Source organism: Natator depressus, chromosome 7, assembly GCF_965152275.1.
Source record: "Natator depressus isolate rNatDep1 chromosome 7, rNatDep2.hap1, whole genome shotgun sequence".
Classification (NCBI taxonomy): domain Eukaryota; kingdom Metazoa; phylum Chordata; order Testudines; family Cheloniidae; genus Natator; species Natator depressus.
The window spans coordinates 122,847,651-122,870,604 of record NC_134240.1 but is presented as its reverse complement, the minus strand read 5'-3'; the positions used below and the strand labels follow the sequence as shown (position 1 = coordinate 122,870,604).

At 63.2% G+C, this 22,954-nt stretch overlaps 3 protein-coding genes across 4 annotated transcripts; 1 reads left to right on the top strand and 2 right to left on the bottom strand.

Moving 5' to 3' along the window:
• Window positions 1–744: 744 nt before the first annotated feature.
• Window positions 745–8,244, bottom strand: ZDHHC16 (zDHHC palmitoyltransferase 16). Of its 2 annotated transcripts, none has more exons than XR_012640348.1 (11): window positions 8,156–8,244; window positions 5,848–6,100; window positions 5,117–5,311; window positions 4,567–4,655; window positions 4,233–4,261; window positions 3,424–3,557; window positions 3,055–3,102; window positions 2,341–2,426; window positions 1,888–2,011; window positions 1,641–1,783; window positions 745–1,285 (listed from the first exon to the last, which is right to left on the bottom strand). XR_012640348.1 is itself a non-coding variant. In XM_074959516.1 (11 exons), the coding sequence occupies exons 2-11, from the start codon at window positions 6,082–6,084 to the stop codon at window positions 1,171–1,173; spliced, it is 1,128 nt and encodes a 375-aa protein (XP_074815617.1). In that variant the 5' UTR covers window positions 6,085–6,100; window positions 8,156–8,244; the 3' UTR covers window positions 747–1,170. The 2 variants fall into 2 exon arrangements, 1 of the variants encoding a protein (XP_074815617.1); XM_074959516.1 differs by having other exon boundaries at window positions 747–1,285; window positions 1,713–1,783.
• Window positions 8,245–8,356: 112 nt separating this feature from the next.
• EXOSC1 (exosome component 1) lies at window positions 8,357–13,811 on the top strand. The gene is made up of 8 exons (XM_074959517.1): window positions 8,357–8,500; window positions 9,173–9,288; window positions 10,723–10,797; window positions 11,552–11,640; window positions 12,015–12,048; window positions 12,669–12,719; window positions 12,828–12,912; window positions 13,420–13,811. The coding sequence occupies exons 1-8, from the start codon at window positions 8,470–8,472 to the stop codon at window positions 13,524–13,526; spliced, it is 588 nt and encodes a 195-aa protein (XP_074815618.1). The 5' UTR covers window positions 8,357–8,469; the 3' UTR covers window positions 13,527–13,811.
• A 1,331-nt stretch (window positions 13,812–15,142) lies between these two features.
• Window positions 15,143–22,245, bottom strand: PGAM1 (phosphoglycerate mutase 1). The gene is made up of 4 exons (XM_074959515.1): window positions 22,067–22,245; window positions 17,676–17,950; window positions 16,353–16,533; window positions 15,143–16,083 (listed from the first exon to the last, which is right to left on the bottom strand). The coding sequence occupies exons 1-4, from the start codon at window positions 22,203–22,205 to the stop codon at window positions 15,914–15,916; spliced, it is 765 nt and encodes a 254-aa protein (XP_074815616.1). The 5' UTR covers window positions 22,206–22,245; the 3' UTR covers window positions 15,143–15,913.
• Window positions 22,246–22,954: the final 709 nt, after the last annotated feature.

The following is a 22,954-nucleotide window of genomic DNA, read 5'->3' as shown; positions in this document are numbered from 1 at the left end:
GCCTGAGTGGGGAAGATGGCTGGGGCGAGGGGCCAGAGGCTGCTGCTGAGGAGGTGTGAGCCCACCAGGGGCCCTGGAGCTGGCCCCTGCAGGCGAGGGTTTGGCCTGGCCCGGGGTTTCTCCAGGGCTTAGTCGAGTCTGGGTCTGAAGGTCCCAGGGACCACCTGAGCCTGCATGTCCCTCCTGCACTCCGCCAGCTGGAGGGGTTTGCTCCCTGGGGTCCTGTTAATTGCCCCACTCCCTGCCCCTTTCAGGGCTTTGCTGTGTCCTGCAGGCAGGGGCCCCACTCTGGGAACAGGAGGGCCCTTCTAAAGCTGGCCTTCCCCACTCATGTCTATGCCGGCTCTGTCCAGCAGCAGCACCCGCTCACCCCTGCTGGCTGGCGGGGGCCACACAGCCCCTGCTTTGCCCAAGGTCAGCCCAGGACTCGGGTCCCAGGGCTCTCAGCCCTGTGCCCTAACTGCTGGCCCACGCTGCTTCGGGCCCTCAGGGTGGGTTCAGTCCGTACCCTGTGTCCTCTAGTACAGCAGCCCGACCAACCCTGCTGCCCCAGGAGCTGGCTGTTCCCTGCCTCTGGGGCAGGGTCACGGCTCTCCAGCTGCGGGAACCCCCAAGCTGGTGCCCCCTATGTGCATTCTGCCTCAGTGGGCAAAGCTTCCCCCTGCCACTCAGCCCCGGCAGGCTGCCCCAGGGCTGGAACCGGCGGGACAGCAGCAGGTAACACTCCAGCTGCATTAGTGAAAATTTTTTTTTTTTTATTTCTGGCATTTAAAATCCCCTGTGGGGGAGGGGAGGGGCCCCCAGCAGCTCCATGCCCTGAGTGCCAGCTGGGGAGTCTCTGCTGTCCTGTACATGTGAGTGCCCTGGGCCCTGCCCCACATGCAGGTGCCCTGGGGTACGGGCTCAGCCCCGCAGAGAGCCACCCTGCACATGCTGCCCACCTGTCCCTGTGTCTCCAGAACGCAGCATGTCACCCCCAGGCACCGCGAGCTGCCTGCAGCCACGCTGGGGCTTGCTGGAGGGGTCGGTGAGCTGAGCTGGGAGGCTCCAGGCAGCCGGCTGGTGCATTTCCTCATGGTGGACGCCCCGAGGAGTTTCTGCTGGTTCCAGGCTCTGCTGGCCCGGGCTGGGGGGCGGGTACCGCAACCTGCGCCTCTGCCCCCACGTCCATTAGATGGCCAGGAGAGGTGCACGTGGCTCTGTCACGCAGGGAGGCCAGTCCCAGCTCAGGCCAGTTCCATGGGGCAGGTGCGTAGAAGGCAGCAGGACACGGGTGAGCCAGTGTCTGGGGGAGGGAATAGAGCCCCTTGGTGAGAAGACGAGCCCTGGCTGCCAGTCCCCACGTGGGGGCCAGGCTGGCTCCAGCCTCAGCCCCTCTGGCCCTGCCCTCCCCCAGGCGGTGCCAGTATCCACCTTGCCAGGGGCCCCCAGTGCTGTAGTATGAGGGGCCCTCAGAGCCCATGTGTTGGGGGGGCTCTGGGCCAGGCTCTAACATCCTCCATTGGTGACCACAAGGGCCAGCTACCAGCCTGGTGAGTCTAAAGCAGCAGGGGACTGAGTCAGCGAGAGACCCCAGGAGTGATTCCATCACCCCAGGCAGAGCCATGGCCACCCCCTTCCGCCCGCAGCAGGGAATCTACCTGCGCGTGTCCACTGGGCAGCTGCCGGGCAGAGCCATGGCCACCCCCTTCCCCCCGCAGCGGGGAGTCTACCTGCGCGTGTCCACTCCCAGGAACACCTTCCAGTTGTCCCAGGCGCCGTAGCTGTAGGGGTTCCTGAACACCTGTGCCAGAGGGAGGGCTGCCATTAGCCTCCCCAGCCTGGGTTCCCGGAGCACCTCCAGCCCGCCCCCACCATCCCAGCCTAGAGCACAGGCCCTGCACTCACTCTGCCTTTCTTCTGCAGCCTCTGCCTCTCCTTCTTGTTGATGTGTCTCTCGATGCTGGTCTCCCCTCGGCTGATGAGGGCAGCGTGCCACAGCGTGAGGGCCCCCAGGGCCAGTGCTACGGAGCTGGGGGGAGAGCAGACGGGGTGGCGATGGGTGGGGAGAGGGGCTAAGCTGAAGCATGCTGGGAACCCCGACGGGAAGCTAACCTGCACTTGCTGCAGAGTCAGCTGCCTCCTTGCCTCAGGGAGGCCCAGGGCTCGGCCCAGGGGAGCAATTAGGCTCCCCGTGCACGTCTCGCTGTATTTCCTGCAGGGAAAGGCCCAGGCTCGCCAAGCCCAGCTCGCCTGCCCATTCAGGGGGCACAGGGATGCTCGCCCTGCTGTGCGTGGGAGACAGGTCTGTGCTGACTGGACCCAGTAGCCCAGCCCTGGACACCCGCCCAGCCCAGTTACCTGCACAGGACCCAGAGGTAGACTATGCTCTTGTGGAAGGCCCTCTGGCGGAAGGAGAAGGTGGGGGGCGGTGTCTGGTAGTACGTCTGCAAGGAAGGGCACGCGGGCAGGTTAGGCCAGACTGATGCTGGGCATCCATGGTCATTGGGGGTGACTCTACACCCCCCCCCCAGATGTAAATGGGTAGCCAGAGCAGATGGATGGACAGACAGTGAGTGCGTGGCCAGACAGACACCTCGCAAGAGACAGCGGAAGCGAGATCACAAAGCACTGGGCATGTGGCTGGTGCAGGGCTAAACCCACCCAGCGGCCGGGAGCGACGGGACAGCCACCAAGCAGGGCCTGCCGGAGCAAATGGCACAGGTGGGTGCTGCTGCCAACCACAAGGGCACCTGCTGCGCCCCTGGCCCAGTAACCCGAGTGGCACACGAGAAGAGCTGTTCACACAATGCCAAGGTGCTGGGGCAGTGTCCTGGCAGAGTTGCCTGGCCCATCCCAGCTCCCCTGCCCATCACAGACTGCGGGGGGGCGGTGCAGCTGGCTGAGACTCCAGCCCCCAGCATGCAGTGCTCCAGGACAGGGTGGAGCAGTGCATGTTGGGGGACAGCACCTTTCGTGGGGGCCATGCTGCTAAAGCCAGCGGCTGTGCTGGACCCCTAGACACAACTCCACGCCATGTTGCCTTCAGCAGCTGGGGGAGTGGGAATAGCCCACCTGGTTGCCAGCCACCTGCAGTCTCTCCTTCTCAAGCAGTTTCATTCTCTATTGGATGGAAAACAGGGCACCAGTTACACGTCTCACAGCAGGGGCGCCAGCACCCTCCCCCATGTGCCCAGCGTCCTTCGGCCCTGCTCACTGGGGCTGGCCGGCCCTGGCTGCGCCCCTGTGCTGTGTTCAGCATGAAACCTGGAGCTGCTGCCAGTCCAGGGGCAGGGGCACTGGCCTCCCAGCCGGTTTAGCCCCAGCTCCCGCCAGCCCAGCGAGAGGGTGATGGGCACAGGACAAGGGCCTGGGCAGAGCAGCCACGAACGCCCTTGGCTGGCTCAGCTGAGCTCCTTCCCACAGGCCCGGGGGCCCAGTCACCTCAATGGCAGCATAGGCCTCCCGGAACATGTCCCAGCTGCTGATGCCGCAGTAGATGCAACCCATGGTCATGAAGAGGCAGAAGGAGAAGAAGTAGCGATGGTTGTAGTGTCCCACGCAGTTATTCAACCACGCTGCGCCAGGGTTAAAGATGTGTAATGGGCCGGGCTGGCCACACACTTCCCTGCCCAGGTTCCCACTCCCCGCTCCGCCGAGCCCAGGAACAGCCGGGGAGCTCCTGCCGCAGCTGCTCCTGCCAGGAAGGGGCAGGAAAGCAGCCCCACAGCTTAAAGCAGGAGCCCCAGCATGCACGGCCCCATCTGGCACTCACTGAGCCCAGCATGCTGGGACCTGGGCTGCACTTTTAAACCAGAGGTGTCCAGTGCCCCAGCCTGGGTCAGAGCCCGGCAGCTGCACCAGGACCCACAAGCAGCAGGGCTGGGCACAGAGTGCAAACCCTTCCCTTGATCAGCAAAGCCAGAAACCTCCCCGTGCCCAGCCTGGCCTTCAACCTGCCGGGTGCTGCCTGCTGCTGTCTGTCCACCAGCCCTGAAGTCTGAGCGGAGCCGCCCTTCCAAGGGCAGGTTTCTGTACGACCCCAGGCATCCCCTTTCGGCAGCACCAGGCGCTCAGTGAGCATCACAGACCTCCTGCCAAGCCTGCTGCACCCCCGGCTCACTGGCACCATGCGGGCATGAAGAGCTGGCCCCCAGCGTGCCAGGACAGCACAAAGACTGCCCCCTTTCTGCCCAGAACCCTGCCCCCCAGCTGGTCAGGGGCTGCAGGGGGTAGCCTTTGCGGAAGGATACGGCAGTGATGGTCCATCTTCAGCACACACCTGGGAGAAGGAGAGTGGCACACGCTCAGCAAGCATGCGACCGGGGTGCAGAGACGGGCCCCAGCTGGGGTCTCCCACCTCGGCACAGCCCACCGGGACTGAGGCAAGAAGCCAGCAGAGCAAGGGGGGAGAGGGGAGTCCCTACCCATTGCAGGTGGTGCTGGGGGGGGACTAAGTGGGGGGAGCCCCTACCCATTGCAGATGCCGCAGTGGTGCTGGGGGGGGGCTAAGTGGGGGGAGCCCCTACCCACTGCAGATGCTGCAGTGCTCTGTGTGTGTGTGTGTGGGCGGGGGGGGCACCCTACCTGTTGCAGATGCTGCAGTGGTGCGTGCGGGCAGGCTTGGGGGAGATGCATTTCCTGCAGATGGAGACGGCCACGGTGTTGCTCTTGGCCTGTGGAGGGAAGCATGGGCTGGGCCGTCACCGCTCAGAGCAGCGCCCCGCTGGATCCCTTGGCCATCTGCCCAGCCCGCTCAGGACTGCCCTCGCTGCCCCACCAGGACCCTGCTCGCCCCTTGCCCAGAGCCCTGGCGACTGTGAGCCAAGCCCCACGTAGGCGCCTCACCATCCGTCTTGAGCCAGGCTGGAAACTAAGCCTGATGGCCACTTGCCCCATGGCTCCGAGCCAGATGTCTCTGGAAGTCCAAGGAAGTGGTGCCAGTGAGCCCGGCCGTGGCCCCTGCTCCCTGAGATGCACCAAGAACTCAACTAACTGTCCACAGTGCCCCCTGCTGGGAGAGGCTGGGGCTAGAGTAGCCAGGAGCTCCCCCCACAGCCAGCTCCTGCCCCACTCCCCACAGCGCCCCCAGGGTGACGAGGGACAGCAGCAGTTGGTGGCCTAGGCCTGCCCCTACCTGTGGGGGGTGCCCTGGCGGGGTGGTGATGGCCATGTAGTAGTGGAAGAGGATCATGAGCAGGTTCCAGTGGCCGTAGACGAGGTGCCAGCAGATCCAGCCGGGCGGGTAGCTCTGCAGGATGAGGGGCAGCAGGCAGATGTAGACAATGGCCACGATGGAGCTTGTCAGCACGATCACCAGGGCCACGAACACCTGCAGGGAGGAGCAGGAGAGGGCCTGAGCCCCCAGCCCCGAGCCTCAGCCCACCCCCCTTCCCTGCCCTGAACCCCCAGCCCTCAGTGCACCCCCCAGCCCTGCACTGAGCCCCCAGCCCCAGTCTACACCCCTTCCTCAGCCCCAGTGCTCACCGCACATCCCCTTTCTCCGCTTTGAGCCCCCAGCCACAGCGCGCCCCCTGCCCACTCCACCCCGAGCCCCTAGGACGTGGGGCACATGACTCTTTACACAGCTGACCCAGATTTCATTGGTTTTCCCTCTCTGGCACGGTGCCCGGACCTCAGGCAGCAGCACCACTAAAGAGGGGCTAGGAATGGGCAAAGCATGCTGGGAACCAATCCATGCCAGTGAGCACCCCCCTGCCAGCTCCAACTTGGGGGGCAGAAGGCTCTGGGGCTGGAACAGACAGCTGGGGGGGAGGAGATGAGACCCCATCCCCTCTCCTGGCTCCCCAGCCCTGAGTAGAGGGGCACTCACCCCACCTGGCGCCCCCCACCCCGCAGGGCACTCACCACACCGAACCAGCGAGTGACGTGATCCACCAGCCAGTAGATGGGCTCGAAGAGGGAGTCCAGCACCACGTCGCTGTTGGTGAAGGAGTTGTAGAGCAGGGAGCGCAGGCAGAGGTGCCCATAGCGCCACAGCTGCTGCGCCCGCCAGGCCAGCCTGAACCTGCGCCGCCGGCCCACACGCAGGCACTTCACACAGAGGCGCATCACCGCTGAGAACGCCCGCCGGCGGCTCCTCATCCCTGCCGCACACAGCCTGCGGGAGCAGAGCCCGGCTCAGACCTCGCGCGGGGAGCGCCAACCCCAGTGCCCCAGGACAGCGCTAGGGACCGGGGCAGGGGCTGCCAGGGGGGCTGTGCCGCCAGGACCGGGGCTGCCGGGGGGCTCTCCCCAGCAGTCAGGGCTGCTGTACTGTCCTGACCTCACTGCACTGGCACCAATGTTTCTGCCTTTGCCCTGCTGGCAGTACTCGCTGGCATGCCCAGCCCATCCCCGGGTGGGGGCAGAGGAAGCCAGTGACCTTCGGTTGGCCTGGGTGGGGGAAGCAGAGCCCGGGCAAGGGGAGTGAGCCCAGCTCCTGGGGCTGTCCTGGGTAACTGTCTGGAGGACGGGGAGTGCAGAGCCCACAGCTCCCCCCCCCATCCTGGCACAGGTGTTCATTGGCCACATTTCGCCTTTCCCACTCCAGATGCAGAAGAAACCAGAGATGGGGCTGAGGGCAGCTCTGCTGGGCTGGCTCCAGGGTGGGAGCTCAGACACTGCCAGCTCCTCCAGAGAGCTCCGATAGAGCCGGGGAGCCCCCAGAGGGGTACAGGTGGCGTTAAAACCCACACCACCATCTCCCACCCCAGCAGAGACGGCAGCCTCCCTCCTGGGGGCTGCTGGGTCTCAGCCCCCTGAACCTAGCACTGGGGGCTATTCCCCTCTCATAGCCCCAGTCTGGGGGAGCCCCACAAGTTATCCACCGCCCCCCACCCAGTCCAGTTCATCTCAGGCGAGCCTGGGAGACAAGGCTGGATTGATTCCCATTGAGCAGACCCTGGGCAGAGGCCCCAGGATGAGCTGACCAGTGGGTGCAGCTGGCATTGGGCATGGGGTGAATGGGGCCCTGCCAGGCTCGGGTGCTCACCCATCTCCGTGGGACATGCCACAGCACATCCAGCATTAACTAGAAGAGGCTGCCCCGGGACCGCCCCGGGGCTCAGGCACAGAGCCTGGCACAGCACACCGGGGGTGCCAGGACGGGGCAGCACGAGCTGGGGCCCTGAGCCTGTCTCCCAGCCTAGCTAGCACCCGTCTCTGGGGAGGAATCATGCTGAGCAAAGCCTCGGCCCAGCCTCTCACAGACCTGTCTCCTGTCTCTGCCAGCATTTACCCTCCCCCCAGATTTGTCCCTTCGCCCACTCTGTCCCCATTTAATCCTCGATTCCTCCAGTCCCCCCATCAGTCTTGTTGCCCTTCTCTGGGCTCCCCCCGTTCATCCACAGTGCTCTGATATGGGGCTGGGAGGTTCTTCCTCCATTTTCTCTTGGCTAAGATATTATTCAGCTCTGCAGAGGGCTTTGGGATGTGACTGTTTTACCTGGGAAAGGCTCTGACAGGTGAAGATACCACAGCATGTTAATGACTTAGCCCTGCACAGCCAGCAGGGGGAGCTCACGCTGTCTTTTTAGTGTGTCCCACTAAAAACGGGGCGTTTTATTCAGGAAAATCCTGTAGTGAATTAAAGTGCGTGAACTGAAAAGCAGACGGGGGGAGGCAGAGGGCAGCTCACACCTCAATGCATGGCAGCCAGGGGGGCATGCGGCTCACCCTGCCCCGCTGAGCTGGCATCTCCTCCGGGCCATGGGGCACAGGCTAAGGGTATTTCTGAGCCTGTCTTCGCCCCCGATAGACGGCGGCTGTGGAACAGGTGGGGAACCCCACGGGCAGGGGGATCTGCCCAGCGTAACGGTCAGACAGGCTGGTCCTCGCCTCTGCCCTGGGCCGGTGACAGGCAAACACGGGGGAGCCAGACCCCCCGAGGGGGGCGCACACGAGGTGCCACAGCGCAGGGGGGCAGGAGAGGGATGCACCCCCCCAGACACACGCCCGACACCCCGCCCCTCCCCCTCTGACACCCCCTTCCCGACCCCCCCGACACCCTGCCCCTGCCCCTCCCCCTCTGACACCCCCCCGACACTTCGCCCCTCCCCCTCTGACACCCCCTTCCCGACACCCCGCCCCTCCCTGTCTGACCCCCCTCGACACCCGCCCTGACTCTCCGCCCCGACCCCCCGCCCGGCAGGCCCTGGCCCTGGCCCCCCCTTACCCGCCGCCAGGGCCGGGCCGCGCCCCGCCTCCATCTGCCCCGGCCGCAGCCCTCAGCGCCGGCCGGGCATCTCCCCGGTACCTTGGCCCCACTGCGCCGGCGCGGCCTCCCACCGCGGTGCACGCTGGGAGCCGTAGTCTCTCCCCTCCAGACTACAACTCCCAGAGGGCGCCGCGCGGGCCGGCGTCCCACCCCGCAAGCAGGTGCAGCTCACGTGGGAGAGCAGGCCAATAGCACCGTCGCTTACAACCGCCCCTTCTAGCCGGGGCCAATGGGAAAACGGCTTTCTCGGGGAGAGTCGCAGAGAGGCAGGCATGGCCCCGCCGGTGCGGTACTGCGTCCCCGGTGAGTGGGGGGTCGGCTCCCCCCTCCCCCGCCCGCTCCATGCCCCCTTCACCCCGCGGGCCGGCCCCCCCCGACCGGTCCCTGCCCCCCCCGGGGCCGGCTGGGTCCCCCCTCCCCCCAGACCCCCCCCCGCTCGGTCCCTGCCCCCCCCCCCCGGGGCCGGCTGCGTTCCCCCTCCCCCCAGACCCCCCCCGCTCGGTCCCTGCCCCCCCCCCGGGGCCGGCTGCGTTCCCCCTCCCCCCAGACCCCCCCCGCTCGGTCCCTGCCCCCCCCCCGGGGCCGGCTGGGTCCCCCCTCCCCCCAGAGCCCCCCCCGCTCGGTCCCTGCCCCCCCCCGGGGCCGGCTGGGTCCCCCCTCCCCCCAGAGCCCCCCCCGCTCGGTCCCTGCCCCCCCCCCGGGGCCGGCTGGGTCCCCCCTCCCCCCAGAGCCCCCCCCGCTCGGTCCCTGCCCCCCCCCCGAGTTGGCTGGGTCCCCCCTCCCCCCAGAGCCCCCTGCTCGGTCCCTGCCCCCCCCCCCAGAGCCCCCCCCGCTCGGTCCCTGCCCCCCCCCCGGGGCCGGCTGGGTCCCCCCTCCCCCCAGAGCCCCCTGCTCGGTCCCTGCCCCCCCCCCGGGGCCGGCTGGGTCCCCCCCGACACCCCCCGACTGGGCGGGCCTGACGCGGGCTGTCCCTAGGCGAGCGGCTCTGCAGCCTGGAGCAGGGCGCGGCGGGCAGCGGGACCTACACCCGGCACGGCTACGTGTGCGCCGCCCTGGCCGGCTGCCTGGCGAAGACGAGCGAGGACGGAGCGGTGAGGGGGGGCCGGGGGGCTGGGCTCGGGCCCGGGGGGGCGGAATAAGCCTCGGGCCTGGGGAGACTCCCTCGCGGCTGCACTGGGAGGCTGCTGTTGCCTGGGGTGCGCCCAGCCCCCCTCGGCCCCGTTCCCCTCCCTGGCCCAGGGAACCCCCATGAGTGAAACCCCCCCAAAGACCCCAGCAGCCGTCCCCAGCCCGCCCAGCGGGGAGAGCTGCCCTTGGCGGGGTGATAGGCAAGGCTGGGATATTGGGGTACAGCGTGCTGAGGAAGGACAGGCAGGGAAAAGGGAGGAGACGTTGCCACAGATATTAGAAACCTACACACTTGGACTGAGGTTGAGATGGGAGCAGGAGACAGACTTGCTGAGAGGCTCTGGATAAGGACACGAGGGGTACAAACCAAGGGTGATGTCATGGTCGGGGTCTACTACAGACCAGCTAGCCAGGAACAAGAGGTGGGTGAGGCTTTTTTTAAACAACTAACAAAATCATCCAAAGCCCGGGACTGGGTGGTGATGGGGGACTTCAACACCCAGACATCTGCTGGGAAAAACAACACAGCAGGGCACAGAATCGCCAACAAGTTCTTGGAATGTATTGGAGACAATTTTTTATTTCAGAAGGTGGAGACAGCTACTAGGGGAGAGGCTGTTCTAGGTTTGATTTTGACAAATAGGGAGGAACTGGTTGAGAATTTGAAAGTGGAAGGCAGCTTGGGTGAAAGTGATCATGAAATGATGAGATTCTAAGGAATGGTAGGAGGGAGAACAATAAAATAAAGACAATGGATTTCAAGAAGGGAGACTCAGCAAACTCAAGGGAGTTGGTAAGTAAAACCCTAGGGGAAGCAAGTCTAAGGGGAAAAACAATAGAAGACAGTTGGCAGTTTTTCAAAGCGACATTATTAAGGGAACAAGAGCAAACTATCCCACTGCGTAGAAAAGACAGGAACTCTGGCCAGAGACCACCCTGGCTTAACCAGGAGATCTTCATGATCTAAAACTCAAAAATAAGAGTCCTACAAAAAGTGGAAACTAGGTCAGATTCCAAAGGATGAATACAAACATGGCTGGCGGGTGGAGCCCTACTCTGGGGAGGCTAGCCCCCAGCTCCGCCCATGGCTGGAGCCGCAAGACCCTCTGCGCCCCTGAGCCACAAGCCCAAACCCTGCAACCGGCGGTGCTGCGGCAGTACCTGCGTATTATACCCGCCGCCCATGAATATAAACAAATAACTCAAGTATGTGGGGACAAAACTAGTGCTCAGCCTGCATGGGGCTGTGGGGGCTGACGGTCTGGACTGGCTAAGCCCCTTGGCTGAGCCGGGCCTGGTGGACGTGGCATGTGCCAGTCGCTGGCTCCATAGGAGGTGGGAGATCCTCGTGCCAGGCGCTGGGCTAACCGGAGGCTCTTCTCTCTGTGCCCATGCAGCTGCCGGTGGTGTCTGTGGTGAGAGATGCCGAGTCCCAGCTCCTGCCCGATGTAGGGGCCATCGTGACATGCAAGGTAAAAGCAGCTGAACCCGCCAGGCCTGCGGGGTCAATCTCACCACAGGGGCGCCACGTCTGGGGTGACAAGGAGAGCGCTTTGGGTAAGGGGAAGGGCAGGAGTCCTCTGCAATAGATGCCCAAGTAACGACCGGAAAGCTTTACAAACCTTGCCCTCTCTGCCTGTGTGCCAGCCTTCTCCCAAGGGGCTGGCAGGCTGGGCCGGGTCTGGGAGTGGAAGGGAGCCTCTTGGCTGTACAGCACCAGTTCCAACCAGACCACACTGCTCTGGCTCCGGGTGCCACAAGCTGCTGACTCTCGTCTCCTTGTCTGGTGGGGCAGGTGTCAGCATGGTGGACCCCCCATCTCTGGCATTGGCACCGTCAGCCTAGAGCCCAAGGGCCATGGAGGCTGAATTCCTGTTTTCCACCAGGCTGGCCCTGCTCTGGGGAAGAGGTGGAGGCCTTTGTCACCAGGGCTGCGGGGCAGACATTAAATCCTGGAGTACTTGGCTCCTGTGCCAGGCTGGAGGGGAATGGGGTGCTGTTTAGGGGGAGGGGGCTCTGCCTGGCATGGAGTGCCCCACCCTGCTGTGGCAGTGACTCCCCTGGGAGCAGGAAGGAGAGCCAACTGGCAGGAGAAGCAGGGATGGCATTAGGTCCCCTAGAGTCGATCTGGGAGGGGCCCGTCCCTGCTGGTCTCACTGCCCAGTACATGGGCACCTCTGGGGGCAGCGCTCAGCCCAGGGTTCACGCCAGACTCTCTCCCCACAGGTGTGCAGCATTAACTCCCGCTTTGCCAAGGTGCACATCCTGTACATCGGCTCCACACCGCTGAAATCCGCCTTCCGAGGCACCATACGGTAGGGCCTGGCCTCGTCAGCCCTTCCCTGGGGGAGGGTTGGGTTCCTGCTGGTGCTGCCCCCCCCCCCCCGAAGTAAGGGGAGTGGGGCCAGCTCAGATGGGGCCTCGTGTCTGTAATCCCAGTGCTGCCTTATCCAATGACTGGCCCCTGCAGGCTAATGCCTTCCGCCCAGTGCCAGGCAGTGTCCTGGGCCCTCCTGCCAGCCTGGGGAACAGCCTGCCCCGGAATGAGGGGCAGGCAGGGGACGGATAAGTCCTTTTGGGGCAGTTACTGCTGGGTCTCAAAAGGTGGGAGTAGCCCTGGGCCCTGCTGCCCAGTGGGAGTGGGCCTGTCTGCCCGCCCCAGTACTAGGATCCCTCTGTCTCCTTACAGGAGAGAAGACATTCGAGCCACAGAGAAAGACAAGGTCAGTCGGGTGCTGCCTGCTTCTGTTACTGCCCAGCGTGGCAGCTGACATCTACCCTCCCCGCACGTGCAGCCGTAACCCCACCCCCACAGCATGGGTCGCCCCACTCACCTCCTTGTGTGTGCAGCCCTCTCCCCCAGCATGACTAACCTCCCTCCCCTCCTGTGTCTGCAGCCGTAACACCCCACCCCATACGGCTTGCCCCACTCACCTCCCGCATGTGCAGCTGTAACTCCCCCAGTGTAGCTCACCCCACTCACCTCCCCGTGTCTGCAGCCGTAACCCCACCCCCCTGGCATGGCTTGTCACATTCATACCCCAGCCTGCTCAGGCTCCCTTGGGGAGGGGGATTTGCTGAGCTTGGGGTCTCCCCCCAATCTCTGAAGGAAGCCCCCCTCCAGGACAGGCTGAGCAGGGTGCAGTCTTTGGGGGGGGTCTGTGCCCACAGGGCTGTGAGCCATGCTGCTTGTGGCCACTGATATGGGGCTGTATCAAGGTAATGGGACTCGCTGGATGTGGCTGTGGGACTCCTCTCTGCAAAGGGGACTGGCCTTGGTCCAGGCCAAAGCTGCTCTCCTGCTTGAACTGACTTCTCCTGCGCCTTGTGTTCTCTCTGGCAGGTGGAAGTTTACAAGAGTTTCCGTCCTGGAGACATAGTCCTGGCCAAAGTGGTATCCTTCCCTGCAGGGGTGAGGTGGGGTGGGGCACGGAGGGGAGTAGCCAGCTGGGCTTTTCCAGCCCAGCCCTGGAGCCTTTTCCCTTAACCTGCCTGTGCCTAGATCTCCCTGGGGGACATGCAGTCCAACTACCTGCTGAGCACAGCGGAGAACGAGCTGGGCGTGGTGGTGGCTCACAGTGAAGCAGGTAAGAGTTGCTGGCTCCCCAGGCCTGGCAGGGAGAGCTGGCCAGCAGCCTCGCCTCCAATTCCCTGCTACCCCTGGGCCTCCCCTGTGGGGGAGGAATGAGCATCAAGACCCTGTCCTGGGTGTTAACGCTCAAAGCCTGGGAGTTGACAGCGCAGTGGGTAATGGCTTTGTTCTCTCAGGGTTAGTGAGGGACTGGGAGCCAGGATTCCTGGGTTCTGTTGCTAATAACCCTGCCTTTGCCTCAGCAGGCCCCTCCGTTCTTCTCCAGCCAGTGGGGAGGGGAGCCTGGGTGATGCGCTGCACAGCACTGTGGTCCCTTGGGAGGAGGCGCTGGCAGAGGGCCATGTGGACTCTCCCCAGAGGGAGCTGCAGTCCCATGGGGGCTTGAAATGTTCCTTAGTCCAAGCCCCTCCCCGCTGGACAGGCTGGCCTGAGCAGGGAGCTGCAGCAGGCACATCCCAGCCCTTGGGGAAGCTGGACAGTGACCTGTTGTTCTTGGCTTTAGGGGCACAGATGGTGCCGATCAGCTGGTGTGAGATGCAGTGCCCCAGGACACACTCCAAGGAGCTCCGCAAGGTGGCCCGAGTGCAGCCGGAGTTCCTGCAGACCTAGCTGGCCATCCTGAGCCGCCAGCCTTAACATGGGGGCTGCAGGCAGCCAGCCTGCCTCTGCTGTCATCCCTTAACCAGAGCCTAGAGTAACCCCCACAGGCCAGTGAGCTGGGGCTTGACCCGCTGCAGGGCAGGGGGCCAGTGCATGCAGCCTGCACCTGCTGGAGCAGCCACTGGATTTTGGATTGTGTTAAGGCTAGCGTGGGGGGGATCACTTCCTTCTGCAAGTGGCGCCCCCCCACTGGGGCCGGGGCCCTGCTCTCCAGTTAAGTTTCTAAACTGCTGTGCCATGAACAATAAATGTTTTCCTGTAGGGCTCTAGGCTCCTGTCATGCTGGTGAGGGTACTGCTGGGCTGACTGTAGGTGCTGCGTGGCCATGCCCACAAGCTGGCATCTCCTGCTGCTGCCTGGGCACTGCACAGACAGCTGCTCTGTTCAGGAAGGGGCACTGGAGAGCCAGCACAACCGACCCCTGGTATGGGCCCCTGCACCACTTGGTGCTGGACTTGACCCCCAGGCTTAAATGGAACCACTCTAGGGGGCTGCCCCTGCTGCCCAGCCTTGGCTTCCCCTGTGGCACTTCTGCAGGAAGGAGTGCACTGTCCCAGAGTGAGAGGCCAGACTCAATAACTGGCCATAGGGTGGGACTAGCCTCAGGGGTGTGGGCAAACAGCCAGGGCCCAGACAAGGGAGGATTGCCCCCTCTAATGCTGCAGTCCTCACACTGCTCCTGAGAAGGGGGTGTCTGACAATCACTCTTCTTCTCTAAAGCAGTGGTTCTCAAACTTTGTACTGGTAACCCCATATAAATTATTTAATATATTTAACACCATTATAAATGCTGGAGGCAAAGCAGGGTTTGGGGTAGAGGCTGACAGCTCCTGACCCCCAGTTTGAGAACCCCTGCTCTAAAGTCAGTTTTCATGACCCCTTAAATTTCCTCTAAGCTTCCCAGCCCTTGGGTCCCACTATCCCCATGTAATTGATTGGGGGGGGAAGGGGAAGCCTACCAGAGTGGGTCCTGCACAGGGTGTTCCCTTGAAGGAGTTCAGGTGGCACATGGCCTGGGCACCTGTCACAGCCACAGTGCCACACCAGGGAAAGCTGAGGCATTGCGAGAGCCCTCTTGTGTGCTAGCTCTTCAAGGCAGCCTCCTAGCTACCCAGCTCCACCATGGCAGCAATGCAGGGCAGGCTGCAGTAGTCACAGCTCAGAGGCCCACTAGCTAGCACCACTGTGAGAACGCTGCTGCTGCCCAGGCAGGGGCTGTGTGGATCAGGGCAGGCCCAGCCATGAGCCGTCCTCCTGCTCTTTTGTCATAAGCAGTGTAGCAGGGCCGGCTCCTTTCCAGCAAGTGTTCCAAGGGTCTGGGCTCCAGGAGCAGCTGGAGGGATTGTGCCCAAGGGAAAGGGAGATCGACTTTGTGCCATGGCTGGAGGTGGAGGAAAGGGAAATGGACCCTTTAAGGTCCCATGGCCCAGTTGGGAGAGACAAAGGGCCTAGCTTGTGCGCGTGTGTACCTGGTGTCAGAGTGCCCAGGGAGCCTGCATGCCCATACTCGCCCCAGTTTCATCATTGCAGGGCCCTGCCAAGGGATGAGAGACAGACACAGGGGCTATTGCACATCACTCCTTTATTGTACTTAACGAGACAACCGCTATTGTTGGACAGTTGCACTAGACCCAGTGCGAGGCCAGTGCCAGGTAGACAAGCGCAGGGCTAACATACAGCAGCAGTGCTTCACGAGCACTACACAGCAGGTGAGGGGGCAGCTGTGGCAGCAGAAGTTCTAGAGGGCAGGGCAGACACTAGCTGCACCCCCTCCCCAGTCTGTGGTTTGAAGGCAATAAATTAACGAGCTACCCCTGGAGAGCTACAGTCACTGGCTAGCACACTCCCACATACGAAGAACACAGCTACAGGGGCCTGCACCCCAAACCCCCCAGGGGCATGTGAGAGCAAGACTGGTCCCTGACTCACGCCTCTCCTCCCTGGTCCATGCTCACACACCTGGAATGACTACGGCAAGCAACAGTAAAACTCGTGACAATGACAAGAGCTCCCAGTGAGGTCAAGCACAGCTAGGAAGGCCCTGGGTGACTGTCTAGGGAACGCTTGGGTTGGCCAATACCTTACAGAGTCACTGGTCCAGCCCAGGGTTCACTGGAGCCTGGCAGAGGTGGTTACCGCCTGGCTATGGCCATTGGGCTTCCCCCATCTTTGAGGGGAGGCTCTAGCTGGCCTGTGGGTTTGCAGGGTTGTCTACAGAGGGATGCAGGTCCCAGGGAGCTGGCTCTGTACTCGGTTCTTATGGCTGTGGGCAGTGTGTGCAGGGGAGGGGTAGGAAGGGGGCTCATCTACTGCTCACAAGCCTCCACTACCTGCCTTCACTTCTTAGCTTTGCCCTGAGCCGCCACAGCCTCCATGGCCTTGCGGACTGTCTCCTCATCCCCCAGGAACTGCATGGGCTTGATGGGCTTCAGGTTCTTGTCCAGCTCGTAGACAATGGGGATGCCAGTGGGCAGGTTGAGCTCCATGATGGCCTCTTCAGACATGCCTGCGAACACAAGGTACAGTCACCCACCGAGCACCCCGCACCAAGCCCCACACTTGCTCCTTCAGCAGGGCACTGCCCACCCCAGGGGCTGTGAGAGCAGCAGGGAGCTCAGTCCCAGCAACAGCCCCCAGGTTAGCACTTCGGGAGAGGGTCACTGGAGGGGAGAAGGGGTGGGCCCAGGACTGAGTTGACACCTTGCTGAGCTTGGGGCCAAGCCAGCCCACAGACCCACTGATTTGCAGGCAACTGAGGGCATGAGTCTGCCATACCATCCAGGTGCTTAACAATCCCTCGCAGGCTGTTGCCATGGGCAGCAACGAGAACTCGCTTGCCCTCCTTGATCTGGGGGACAATCTCTTCATTCCAGAAGGGCAGGGCCCGGGCAATGGTGTCCTTCAGGCTCTCGCAGGTCGGCAGTTGGTCCTCGGTCAGGTCGGCATAACGACGGTCCTGGGGAACAACCACCAACAGCCCTCAGTCGCCATGGACACAGGTAGCAATGCCTAGCTAGTGAAGTGCTTTGGGCTCATGGTGAGTTACCCCCGTCGATTTGGTCACTTCTACAGTTCATGCCCTGGAACCAGGAGTTCCTGCAGGGAACTCCACCCACCACTCTGCTGTCCTGGTCTGCGTCCCCACAGGGTTATTGGGGGGAGGGGGGCAACCCAGCTCTGCAGAGCAAACAAGCCCGTTACAGAGTGACCCAGACCCAGAGTACGCTTAGGCCAGGAAGGCTTTTCTAGTTCCTGAGGCTCACCTGGATTTCTGTGCGTTTCCCATGGCTAGTAGACATTTGTTCACCTGTCAGCTGGGTTCTGGGGACTGCAGACCCCTATCTAGGGCAGGGTTTCACTGCAGAGCAAACACCCCAGGGAGCTACACAGGACTGTAACGAATAACAGGCTCCCAGCCCCTGCTTGTGTAATGCCTAGTGGAGTCAGTATCTTCCCTTGGGACAGGACAGCGAGCAGAGACCAAGACCAGCCAGCAGTGCACACTGCTGGCTTCGGAGATCTTTACAGTTACTGGTGACATGGAGTCAGGGCAGAGCTGCATGCCAGAGACCACAATGGGGGAAGAGGCGCCCAGGGCCATGCCAAGTGCACCTCCACCCCAGCCCTAGGCTAGGAGACCAGGAGCCATGGGAAGAGGACGGGTGCTGGGCCAAGGATTGACTGTCTGGTTTGACCACTGAACTGGGAAAAGATTTCATTTTGGGTTGTCCTAAAACGACAATTATTGGGTTTTTTTGCCAAAACGACAAACTGAAAATTGTTTTGGGTCAAACGAAGCATTTCGTCCCTATGTTGCTTCCCCTCTGAAAGAAGCCAAACTTTCTTTTGGGCAACCCGATTTGCCAAATCTCTGTGCAGTTTTGGTTGACCCCAAACTGCATTTTTCAGCAAATATTCACCCCAAAAATGTGGCCCAGCTCCTGTTAGAACTATGCAGTAGCACCCTCTCCCCCCATTCACACAGGATCCCACAAAACGGCGACCCTCGTGCCAGCCCACCTTCTCCCCAGCCCAGAGGCCCCCCATTCAGCTGTTGTGGGGAGAGGGAGAAGGCAGAGCTGCAAGGGCCCACCTTACCTTGCTGATGGTGCTGTAGAAAGGGTGGTCCGGTTCCATGGGAGGTGGTGGGACATCAAAGGAACGCCTCCAGATCTTCACCTGGGCCTCCCCATGCTTGGCAGCTGTCTCAGCCTTGTTGAGACCCGTCAGGCCACCGTAGTGCCTTTCATTGAGGCGCCAGGTCCTCACCACAGGCAGCCACATCTGGTCGATGGCATCCAGCACTATCCAGAGAGTGCGGATTGCCCGCTTCTGGACAGAGGTGAAACAGATGTCGAACTCGTAGCCAGCATCTGGAAGGGATCAGAACCCCAAGGCCATCAGCACACAGCACCCACGAGATGCAAACGAGGGGAGGGAGCAGATGCAGGAGTCTCACACTTTGAGCACTTCCCTCTTTTAGTCCAACAAGCCAAGCTCTGATGGCAGGCTGTATCTCCCCACCACCAGAGACCGCACTGGCCCCCAGAACTCCCTGGCCCTAGCCTTTCCGGGGCGCCACTGCCTACAGCCGCTACTTTATGCCCAGCCCCAGCAGGCCCCCAAAGCACTTGGGATTCGACCAGAGGTAATGAGGTATGGGCTTCGCCCACCGGCAGTGAATCGGTTCCACCCACGGCATCAGGTTTGGGAGGTCACGTTAGCTCCTGTCATCCGGTCTCAGAGGCCGGCATTGATTTGTCCTCCGACTGAGCACATGGCGTAACCCGATGGACCAGCCTGCAAGTCGCAGAGTACCACAGAAAGGGAATATTTTGCCCCAGAAGGGCTTTAAGCTGCAGATCCTCTGCTCTCCCCAGTGCCTGACAAGGGTGAACGTGCCCCCTCCACAAGCTGGCCCCCCTCCACAGCCTGGCCAAGCTGTGCCTACCAATCACAAGGCAGCTCAGCTCACTGAAGTGGAAAGACAGGATGCTTATGTAACCTCAGTGGGGTGGAGATCCTGGGCAGCATCTGCTTCCTCTCCAAAGCTCTGGGGAGCACGCGGGGAGAGCTGCAGGATCATAGGGCAGGGCAGGAGGAGAAGAGGGCTCTGAGAGCCCCCTCCCCGACCAGAGGGGCTCCGTCACTGGCCTGAATCCATCCAGCAACATGAGAGCATCTACAACAGAGGTGGGCAAACTACAGCCTGCGGGACCCTCCTGCCAGCCCCACAGCTCCCGGCCAGGGAAGCTCGCCCCCAGCCCCTCCCCCACAGGGGCTTTCAAATAAGCCTGTCCTGCCGCTCTGAGCAGCATGGTAAGGGGGTGGGGGGGTTGGATAAGGGACAGGAAGTCCTAGGGGGCAGTCAGGGGGTGGGGGTTGGATGGGGCAGAGGTTTGGGGGTGGGGGGATGACGGAGCAGGGGGGTTGGATAGGAGGTGGGGTCGGGGGGGGCAGTTAGTGACAGGGATCCCAGGAGGGGGCGGTCAGGGGACAAGGCATGGGTGGGGGGTTGGATGGGTCGGAGGTCCCGGGGGGCCTGTCAGGGGGCAGGAGTGTGGATACGGGTCAGGGCAGTCGGGGGGGGGGGGGGGGGAGAGGCCGGGTTGGATAGGGGGCAGGGCGGTCAGGAGGGGGGTTGGATAGGTGGCGGGGTCCCGCAGTCAGGAGACAAGGAGCAGGGGGGTTGGATTTGTCGGGGGCTCTGAGGGGGGCGGATGGGGCGGGGACAGGCTGTTTGCAGAGGCACAGCCTTCCCTACATAAGAACGGTCAGACCAAAGGTCCATCCAGCCCAGTATCCTGTCTGCCGTCAGTGGCCAATGCCAGGTGCCCCAGAGGGAGTGAAGCTAACAGATAATGGTCTAGTGATCTCTCTCCTGCCATCCATCTCCACCCTCGGACAAACACAGGCTAGGGACACCATTCCTTACCCATCCTGGCCGATAGCCATTAATGGACTTAGCCTCCATGAATTTAGCCAGTTCTCTTTTAAACCCTGTTATAGCCCTAGCCTTCACAACCTCCTCAGGCAAGGAGTTCCACAGGTTGACTGTGCGCTGAGTGAAGAACTTCCTTTTATTTGTTTTAAATAAACGGCCCTCCATACCGTTTCGCAACTCCGATGTGGCCCTTGGGCCAAAAAGTTTGCCCACCCCTGATCTCGAAGCTCTGGCCCTACGCAGCACTGAGTGGGTGGCTAAGGACCCCCAGGCCCGAGCCATACCCCCACATGGGCCACACAGCTGCAGTGGTGGGGAGCATGATGCATTGCTGTCAGCTGTGCCAGGCAGGGCCTCCCTTGCAGAGGCATGTGAGCTGTCAGCCAGCAGTGGTGCACCAGCACAAAGGACAGCTCCACACACAGCAGGAGGTTACTGAGTTCCAGGGAACACTGACTGCGGCAGCCAGAGTCAGACAGGAACCGGGGGCTCCACCACTGCCTCAGAAATCCCCTCATCCTGGCAGGCAATACAGCTCCTCCGAAAGCCAGGCCGACTTCTCCCCGGGAGCGCGCCTGCCCACAACACGCCCCACGCCGAAGAGGACCAGGGCTCTGAGGAGACAGGGCAATAGGGTTACGCAAGGCTGCTGAGTGGGTTCCAGGGTGCGGTGGAAGGGGGCTATGCAACACAGTGCAGCTTGCTGGGGCCCACCTGGCACCCAACTCCTCTCACCCAGGATCACACTGCCCACGTTCTCCTCCCGTCCCAGGTGTCCAGGGGAGAGTGGCCAATCTGCGTGAGAACCAGCACGGGCTGTGACTTGCCAGAGGGGCTTCAGCACAGATTTGCCCAGACACTTTCTATTCTGGGACATTTTTGCTTCACACACTCCAGCAACGTGATTAGATAAACCAAGCTCTGTCCCACCCCCGGGTACGGTGAGCCGGCGCCTATCGCATTCTGCTGCACCCGGGTAGCATCTGCAGGAGGAATAAATCAGGCACTCTGCTGCCTATGGTCTCATTTTGAGTCTAGCAAGCAAGAGGGATGAGGCAGGTCCTGCAATTTCCTGTCAATGACTCTGCTTCCCTCACAGGGCTGTGGGGAGGAAACACGCCAGCACTTGTAACCCACAGCCAGAGCACGCTCGGTCTCCCTGCTCCCCAGAGAGGGCTGTGCGTCCAGTCACGGCTGAGACGTGCACGTCGGAGCACCACTTCTGAATGACTCAGCGCCAGGGAGAGCGAGACAGGAGCCCTCGCGAAGGCAGCCTGCCAGAGCAGAGCATCTCGCTGGTTGCACAGCGCTGCAGCCCCAAGTGAGGGATGGGAGAGAAGGGGCATGGAGGGACCGGTCACCACACTGCTGGGGAAGTGCTGTGCAGGGAAATAACGTATAGCCCTTCCGCTCCGCATTGCAGAGGGGCTCAAAACACTTTATCCTAATGAAGCTGGGCTCTCCCAGTGACCAGGCTGCCCATCCACCCAGGATTAACTCCTCCTCAGGGCCAGAACAGGCACGCATAGGCCCTCACTGCCCTCCAGCCCCGCAGTCTCCCTGGAGATGGGCAAGTCCTACTCCATTTTGCAGGTGGTCAGAGGCAGAGACATGAGACACTTGCCCGAAGTCACAACACGTGTCAATGGCAGAGCTGGGAATGGGAGCCAGGACTCCAGACTGATCAGCTCCTTTATGGGCAGGATTCTTTACAGCCTGGGGGGCCAAAGCACAGCCCCATGATAGCGCCCGGCTCTTGCCCCCTCCAACAGGGCCAGGCTGTGCCCTGGCAGAGACCAGGGCCAACGGATCAGCTCCCTTTTACTCACACTGAACTCACAGCCTGCGTTGGGCATGCCACCGAGATCACCCCGGAGCCCGGTCCTCTTGGCCCGCAGCGCCCTCCCCACGTTGCCCCCCCAGCTGGCCCTCCAGCCCGAGCCTTTGGCAGCAGCACATCCCTGCACAGCTCCTGTGACGGAGCCAAGCCCAGCACCCCCAGGCAGGGGGTGGCCCCTCACCGAGCCGGGCACCCTGAGCGTGGACCGGGGGAGGGGGGTGCTGACGGGCTCCACTCTTCCCACTGCCCCTCCGGCTCTGGCTGGGGCTCGGCTGCTGCCACCCCCCATGCAGCACCCGCCGGTCCCGGTCCCCCGGCCTCGCTGCCCCAGTGACTCCCCCCATACCCGGTACCGCCCCCCCCGGACCCAGGGCCACCGCCCCCCCCGGGCCCAGGGCCACCGCCCCCCCCATACCCGGTACCGCCCCCCCCGGGCCCAGGGCCACCGCCCCCCCCCATACCCGGTACCGCCCCCCCCCGGGCCCAGGGCCACCGCCCCCCCCATACCCGGTACCGCCCCCCCCCGGGCCCAGGGCCACCGCCCCCCCCCATACCCGGTACCGCCCCCCCCCGGGCCCAGGGCCACCGCCCCCCCCCATACCCGGTACCGCCCCCCCCCGGGCCCAGGGCCACCGCCCCCCCCATACCCGGTACCGCCCGCCCCCCCCCGGGCCCCCCCATTCCCAGGGCCCCCCCGGCCCGTACCTCTCAGCGCCTCCCCGCCGCGCTGCGCCTCCTGGCTGCCGGCCGCGCTGAGGTCGGCGTCGTACCAGCCGCTGAAGCGGTTCTCCAGGTTCCAGGCGCTCTCGCCGTGCCGCAGCAGCACGAGCCGGTAGGCCGCCATCTTGGGATTGCCGCGCTCGGGCCGCACTGCGCCAGGCTCCGCCCCGCCCGCGAGCCCGCCCCCGAGCCTGGCACGCATGCGCGTCTGGCCCCAGGGCGGCTCGCGCGCCCTCAAGCCTTTCCCGCGAGCAGGGTCAGACGCATGCGCCCGCTCTTCCTTGCTCCCGCAGCATTGCCCCGGAGCCCCGCCGCCAATTGGAGCATGCGCAATGTGAACAAGACGCTGTGGCGCATGCGTGCTGGAGGGCCGCCGAGGGAGCACGAAGAGCACGGAGCGCACGTGAAGGGCAACGTGACCTTCAGCTGCCGTGACGTCACTACCATCGTGACACTGTTACCGTAAAGTGTGGATCAGAGACGCCACCGAAATCTCCCTGGGGCCTCCACCCCGCCCCCACCGCCGGCGCGGCCCGCCCTATTCCCGCGCGCCAGCAAGGAGCGGCCATCTGATTGGCTCTCCGCTGCACTGCCCCGTTTCCTGGGGCAGAACAACCAATCAGAGCTCTCACCCTCCCTCACCGACTCGAAGCCTCCTCACGTGGCGGGAGGGGGAGCCACAGGCTGCCCAGCGGGCCCAGGGAGATACCAAGTAGGGGGGTGCCTGCCCAGGCTGGGTCAGACCAATCGTGTCCTGTGTGCCCACAGCCGGAGGGACCCAAGCCGGGCAGCGACCCAGTGACCCTCCCCTGCCGCCCAGACAGAGCCTAGGGACCCTCCCTGCCCAGCCTGGCTCAGCCACGCACCCGACTG

Excerpts from the sequence above, each read along its gene's own strand:
- ZDHHC16 (XM_074959516.1), bottom strand. The coding sequence starts at position 6,084 with ATGAGGAGCCGCCGGCGGGCGTTCTCAGCGGTGATGCGCCTCTGTGTG. Across the intron at positions 4,656-5,116 it reads CGCCAGGGCACCCCCCACAG|GCCAAGAGCAACACCGTGGC; the intron begins GTAGGGGCAGGC and ends TTCCCTCCACAG. Across the intron at positions 4,262-4,566 it reads CACTGCAGCATCTGCAACAG|GTGTGTGCTGAAGATGGACC; the intron begins GTAGGGTGCCCC and ends TCCTTCTCCCAG.
- EXOSC1 (XM_074959517.1), top strand. The coding sequence starts at position 8,470 with ATGGCCCCGCCGGTGCGGTACTGCGTCCCCG. Across the intron at positions 8,501-9,172 it reads GGTGCGGTACTGCGTCCCCG|GCGAGCGGCTCTGCAGCCTG; the intron begins GTGAGTGGGGGG and ends GGCTGTCCCTAG. Across the intron at positions 12,049-12,668 it reads GAGCCACAGAGAAAGACAAG|GTGGAAGTTTACAAGAGTTT; the intron begins GTCAGTCGGGTG and ends TCTCTCTGGCAG.
- PGAM1 (XM_074959515.1), bottom strand. The coding sequence starts at position 22,205 with ATGGCGGCCTACCGGCTCGTGCTGCTGCGGCACGGCGAGAGCGCCTGG. Across the intron at positions 17,951-22,066 it reads CGGCGGGGAGGCGCTGAGAG|ATGCTGGCTACGAGTTCGAC; the intron begins GTACGGGCCGGG and ends GATCCCTTCCAG. Across the intron at positions 16,534-17,675 it reads TCTACAGCACCATCAGCAAG|GACCGTCGTTATGCCGACCT; the intron begins GTAAGGTGGGCC and ends GTTGTTCCCCAG.